Source organism: Protobothrops mucrosquamatus, unplaced genomic scaffold (genome assembly GCF_001527695.2).
Source record: "Protobothrops mucrosquamatus isolate PMUCROS unplaced genomic scaffold, P.Mucros_1.0 scaffold3115, whole genome shotgun sequence".
Lineage (NCBI taxonomy): Eukaryota > Metazoa > Chordata > Lepidosauria > Squamata > Viperidae > Protobothrops > Protobothrops mucrosquamatus.
This window is the reverse complement of record NW_015389119.1, coordinates 195,763-202,413: the sequence shown is the minus strand read 5'-3', so window position 1 is coordinate 202,413 and position 6,651 is coordinate 195,763. Positions and strand designations below refer to the sequence as shown.

At 44.7% G+C, this 6,651-nt stretch overlaps 1 protein-coding gene across 1 annotated transcript in view; it reads right to left on the bottom strand.

Annotated features, from left to right (window-relative positions):
* Nucleotides 1-514: 514 nt before the first annotated feature.
* The window catches only part of LOC107297052 (lymphocyte antigen 6E), a 24,869-nt gene continuing 18,732 nt past the window's right edge, over nt 515-6,651 (bottom strand). The window contains exons 2-3 of the mRNA XM_029286212.1: nt 3,158-3,277; nt 515-1,010 (exon numbers count right to left, since the gene is read on the bottom strand). Coding sequence (XP_029142045.1) covers nt 802-1,010; nt 3,158-3,277 — 329 coding nt within the window. The 3' untranslated portion in view covers nt 515-801. The remainder of the gene's footprint in view (nt 1,011-3,157; nt 3,278-6,651) is intronic.

Genomic DNA, 6,651 nt, shown 5'->3' with positions numbered 1-6,651 from the left:
CAAGGGATTGGACAAGAAGACCACCAAGATCCGTTCCAGCCCTATGGTCCTATGTAACTGTGTCTCATTTGATTTTTGACCGGGCTCTCCCAGAAACAGGCCCTTCAATAAAAAAAATCGAATAAACAGCACCCTAAATAAAATATGGTCCTGAAAAATCATAATGAGACACGGCGAGGAAAGGAAGGAGAAACGAGAAAGGGAATTGTTATGAATCAAAATGTTTATTCCATTCAAAAAGCCCACGGCGCCGCCCCACAATCGTGCTTAAGTGTAAAATGTAATATATTTTAATGAGTTCAAATGTTAACAAGAGTGAATGTAACAGACAAAACGTATTTGCAAAACAGACCCTCATCCAAAGCTGCATCTTCTCACCCAAGCAAAAACATTTTAAGGCCTCTGTAATGATTTCAAACTTTGCCACCGAGTAGAGCAGTATTTCTAGTTCTCATTGAGGTTAAGATGTGTGGACTTCAAGTCCCAGAATTCCCCAGCCAGCGTAGCTCTATGGGGGAATTCTGGGAGTTGAAGTCCACACAGCTTAAAAAAGTTGACTTGAGAAGTTGTGGCCCAAAAGCTTCTCTCTCTCTCTCTCTCTCTTTTTTTTTTTTTGGCTATGTTTCCATCTCCCGACAACACCAAGCAATGCTAGAAAACAACCCCCCCCCTCAAAGAAAAGAATCACCATAAACCTAGTAAAATATCAGATTAAAAAAAGAACCGTCAAATGGCATTCTCAAGAAGCAATTTCTGGACCACGTTCGGCCGCTCGATGCAGCCGGAGGAGATGCATCTCCATCACAGCCTGGGTCCAAAGAGATAGAAGAAACTGGCGAGCGTAGCCAAGGCCAACAGCAGGTGGTTGATGTGGATGCTGTTGGCCCCGCTGATATTGCACAAAAACGAGGAACAGCAGTTGATCGACATGGCCGCGATGCCAATATCGATCCCGCCGCGTGGGCAAACCGGCACACAGCCCTTGCTGATTGACTGTGAAGAATATCCACCTGTCCGGAAGGGAAACAAAAAAAAAATAGGGTGTTTATAAAAGAGCAGAAGACATTTGTGGACTTTCTGAGAGTTAAATACAACAATAGGTTGTTAACAGAGAGCTTTCAGGTTTAGCCTCATGGTCAGTGATGGGATTCAGCCGGTTCGCAACAGTTCGGCAGAACCTGTAGCTAAATTTTGTTGAGTTCGGAGAACCGGCTGAATGCACACTGCTTCCGGAAGTCTGCTCTAGGCCTAGGAGGCCTCCTCTAGGCCAGGGCTTTTCAATCAGTGGTACGGGTACCACCTGTGGTACATTGACACCTGGCAGGTGGTATGCGAGCATCCTAGAAAAGTGGTAGCGGGGGAGGGGAATGAGCTGAACCGGTGGCAGCACCGCACAAGCCTGAGCGAAAAACGGCTGGAGCTGCAGGGCTGTCAGGGCTCAGCGGAAGCACCAGGATCAGTGTCGCTTTCCAGCTGATCGGCATTTCTTCGGGGCTGTCAGGGCTCAGTGGAAGCGCCAGGATCAGCGGCAGGCTCTGGCTGGAGCTCGGCGCTGATCCTGGTGCTTCTGCTGAGCCCAGAAGAAGCGCCAGTCAGCTGGAATGTTGCAGCCTCTCCAGAGTCTTGTGATTTACATTGAGATGCTTGGCAACTGATTCATATTTATGACGGTCACAGTGTCCCAGGATCTTGTGAAGTGACCAAAACCTGCTGCAACCACCCAGCAGACGGGGGGAATAAAAACCAAACACCCCCCCACCCCTGCTGCCAATCCTCAACAGAAATGCTCACAACAATGAAAACCTCGGACAGGAGGTAGAGCGCCGCCAGGCGGGCAGGCAGGTGTCTCGCTCGGCTGTGGTTTGGGGGCACTTTTTTCAGTGCCATTGTAATTTCAAACAGTCACTAAGCGAACTGTTGTAAGTTGAGGACTACCTGTACTTTATCACCTTTTTCCTTTTTTTCTTTTTTGGTCATCAAATTTTTGACACCTTGCTTGGCAACTGTTGGTACTCGGATGTTGCCATATCCTAAAAGTGGTACAACAGATGAAAAGGTTGGAAAACCCTGCTCTAGGCCTCCCAGGCCTGAAACGGCCCGCCGGAAGTGAGGGGATGCCACTTCCGGAAGTCCATTCTAGGCCTCAGAGACCTGGAGGCCTCCCAGGCCTAGAACGGCCCACTGGAAGTGCAGGGATGCCACTTCCGGTAGTCCATTCTAGGCCTCAGACGCCCAGGCCTGCATCCACCCAGAGAACCAGTTGTTCAGAGATTTGAATCCCACCACTGCTCATGGTTGGAACTAATAAGTAGCCCTCAACATGCAATCCCAATTGAGCCTAAAAGTTCCGTCGGCTTAAACGAGACAGCTGTTAAAGGGGGTTTTGCCCCATTCTATGACTTTTCTTGGAAGAGTTGTTAAGCGAATGACTCCAGTTCTTACGTTAGTAACACAGTGGTTAAGTGAATCTGGCTTCCCCATTGACTTTGCTTGTCAGAAAGTTGCAAAAGGGGATCGCGTGACCCCCCACCCCGGGACACTGCAACCGTCATAAACATGAGTCAGTGGCCAAACATCTGAATTTTGATCCGTCAGTTTTCTCCCATTTTACGACCTTTCTCACTACAGTGGTTAAGTGAATCTGGCTTCCCCACAGATTTTGCTTGTCAGAAGGTTGCAAAAAAGGGACCAGGCGACAACGGGACGTGTGTATTTTACACTGAAGAGAGCAAAAACATAGATTTGGGGACAAAAATACAACGTCCCTCAGTTGCAGGGATGATCTAACGTAGCGTTCCCCAATCTTTCCGGGTTGGTGGTCTGGCGTGAGGGGAAGAGAGGATTGTTTTGTGCGAAGGGCAGGTGCACGTGCATTTCGTTTGTGTGAGCAGTGGACACGCGCAAGTGGGGCTTTGAGCACCAGTGCCCATCACAAATGCAAGCGTGGCTGCGAGGGACAGCACCCACCGCTCGCATGAATAGGGCTGCGCGTGCACGTGGATACACCAGCCCACCACTCACATGGCCTGGTTGAAAATAGGCCACGGCCCGGTAGTGGGCCGTAGCACACAGGCTGGGGAACCCCGATCGAGCAGGCCAACCCTTGGAGGAAGTGATATGGTCCTCCTGCCATTTCACCAGGCCAAAGTGAACGTACCAATCCCAGCACCGGTATACGTGGTGACGCAGTAGTTGTCCTCATTGGAACAGACCTGCATCCTCCAGCAGTCCCAGTTCGATTCGACCTCGTTGCATGACCAACAGACCAGTGAGAAAACTGGAAGAAAAGATTTCAGAAAGGTGAGATGTGCAGTGAAACTGTTTGTTTATTTTAACTTGCTTTATTTTTATCCCGTCTTTATTATATTTATAAGTAATTCAAGGTGGTGAACTTCTTTTAATACTCCTTCCTTCTCCTATTTTCCCCATAAACACCCCGTGAGGTGGGCTGGGCAGAGAGAGAGAGAGACTGGCCCAAAGTCATCCATGTTTCTTTAATAGCTAAGGTAGGATAAGATAGTGAAAGAACCAATGATTGCATGGGCAAAAAACACAGGGCACAATATAGAATTAGAAGATTGGGAAAGAATTTGGAATAAAAATCACAAAATAACGAAATCCGCTGCATATAAGGAAAATCAATATAAAATGCTCTATCGTTGGCACCTAGCCCCTGCAAGATTAGCCAAAATGTATCCAAACCAAAGCCCAAATTGTTGGAAATGTAATTATCGTCAAGGTACCTTCTTTCATGCTTGTTGGCTATGTCCTGAAGCGAAGAAATATTGGATTAAAATACAGGGTGGCTACAAGACTTAACAAAATGTCAAATCGAAGTAAATCCAGAAACATTTCTCCTGGGAATACTTAAAAAGAAATTTGATAAGAAAATAAGATATCTGATTTTACATATATTAACTGCGGCAAGAATTGCATTCACGCAATATTGGAAGGAACGCAATTTACCACCAGAGGGGTTGATTATTCAGAAAATTTATGAATGTGCCGAGATGGGCAAGCTCACCTTAGAATTAAAAGAAAAAGATGATTCGGAATTTTATGCGGTTTGGGAAAATTGGTATATTTGGATAGACAACAGAAACAAAAATTGGAAATATACATAAGGTTATTGTGCAAATTCGGTTATTGTGGGTTAGACTGAATGTACATAGTGTATATATTGTACAGAATGTAGATCCATAGTATATAAAAATGACATAGTCTGCTGAATATGTACTGTATAAAGAAAAAAGTTAATTAAAAAAAAAAGAACTCACGTCATCTGGTGTTTGGCCCAAAGTTACCCACAGCTGGCTTAAGGCAGGACTAGAACTCACCACCTCCTAGGGATTGGCCCAAAATCACCCAGCCGGTTGTCATGAATGAGATGGGATTAGAACTCACTATCTTCCTGGTGATTGGCTCAAAATCATCCAACTGGTTTTCATGTTTAAGGTGGGACTAGAACTCACTACTTCCTCGTGACTGATTGGTCTAGGACCCAACTAGCTTTCATGGTTTAAGGTGGGACGAGAACTCACTGTCTCCTCTAGAAATCAACTGGATTTCATTTCAGATATGAAAACCAGCCAGGGGTCTTTGGGCCAGTCAAATGATGTGAGTTATTTATTAAAAAAATAATTAAAAGAAGATTTTTTTAAAAAAAAAAAACCCCAAATCTTTAATACAGCTTCCTTCCCCATTTTTTGGTGCATAACTCCATCCATCTGGACTTGCAACCACTGAATTAATAGAGAGATAGAACCAAGATCACGTGGAAGTATAAGTACCGCTTTACAAAGCCTTGGTAAGACCCACTTGGAATACTGCATCCAGTTCTGGTCACCACAATATAAAAAAGATGTTGAGAATCTTGAAAGAGTACAGAGAAAAGCAACAAAGATGATTAGGGGACTGGAGGTTAAAAACTTGGGAAATACAGATGCTGGAATTGAATATGTCTAGGCTAGCGAAACGAAGGACTAGGGGAGACATGATAGCAGTGTCCCAATATTTGGGTGGCTCCTACAAAACCAAGGGGGTCAAAGTATTCTCTAAAGCACCAAAAGGCAAAGACAAGAAGCAACGGATGGAAACTTAGCAAGGAGAGAAACAACCTAGAACTAAGGAGAAATTTCCTAATAGTGAGAACAATCAACCAGTGGAACAGACGTTGCCTTCAGAAGTTGTGGGTGCTCCATCACTGGAGGCTTTCAAAAGGAAACTGGACAGCCACTTGTCTGAAATGGGTATATAGGGTCTCCTGCTCCATCAGGGGGTTGGACTAGAAGACCTCCAAGGTCCCCTCCAACTCTGTTATTCTATGCTCCATGTTCCGCAGCCGTTCTTCATACGTTTTGGTCTCCAGACCTCTGATCATCTACTTTACATGACTTTACATCTACACGACTGTTTAAAACTTTCACAATAATGATCCCACCCAAAGGTAAAAAGACAGAAGAGATTCATACAACATCCCTGCAAAGCTAGAGATCGCCACCTGCTGGCCATCAGCTCACACTGCAAGAGATATTGCCCCCTGCTGGCTATCAGCTCACACTGCAGGCTTCCATAAAATTGCAATAAAGAATCCAATTTTTTTTACTGTGTTTCCCCTTTTATAGAATCAGGGAATGGATGTCAGGTAATTAGATGGTAGCCTATTAAACTGCAGTCTAAAAATTGTAGTTAATCTTTGACGCTTTAAAAAATTATGATTACTGAAGCTTTGAAAATTATACTTAATCACCGCGGCTGAATTATCATTATTTTCATTTTGCCACTCAAAACTCAAATGGGTTGTCCCGTCTCTTTTTGAAAAATGCAACGGAGTGCAGGTGAACAGCTGAATATTCCAAGCAAAGTCCTGACTCAAAATTGTTAAAAAGAGTTGAACTCAAGTTTTATTTATAGCTTCAGACTCTGGAACTCAGGGAGCAGTCATAAGTAGCTTTTGGAGTGTCGTTTGTAACTCTGAATGGTGGCTAAATGACCCGGTCATTAAGTGAGGACTGCCTGTAATTCAATGGAGGTGTTCACGTTATATTTATAATCTGGATTCCCCACTGGGCAAAGATGGAGAAATTTCTCCCTACGATGGAAATCACGTAAACACTCATACATGGGGTTATAACATCATATCACATCTGGGTCTCTCTCTCGCATTTGAGACTGAACATGGCTTAAGTCCAAAGCCACGGAAGGAACAAGACAGTGGAAAGGGTAAGGTATCAGATCAACCCCACAACAAAGGATTTTAATTCAAGGTTCTTGATAGCATCAATTAAACCATTATTGCAGTCCAGGCAATCCAGGCAGTCCTCGGCTTATAACTGTTCATTTAATGACTGTTCAAAATTACAACGGCACTGAAAAAAAGGGAACTTATGATCGTTTTTCACAGTTACGACTGTCGTGGGAAAACCCAATGAAAAAGACAAGAGACAGCAGCACAAAAGGGGCGTTGTCTTACCTGAACGCCTTTTCTCAGCACGGAGATGGAGACTCCACCATTGGGTAGTAGACTGTATTCCTGCCCAATCAGATCAAGTCAGCCAAAGTTGCCACGCCCGTCCTGGACCGTGATCTCCAGTCTTTGACGCGAGCGTAGCCATTGACTGACAGCAAGACGTTGTGGCTCACCAAACTAAC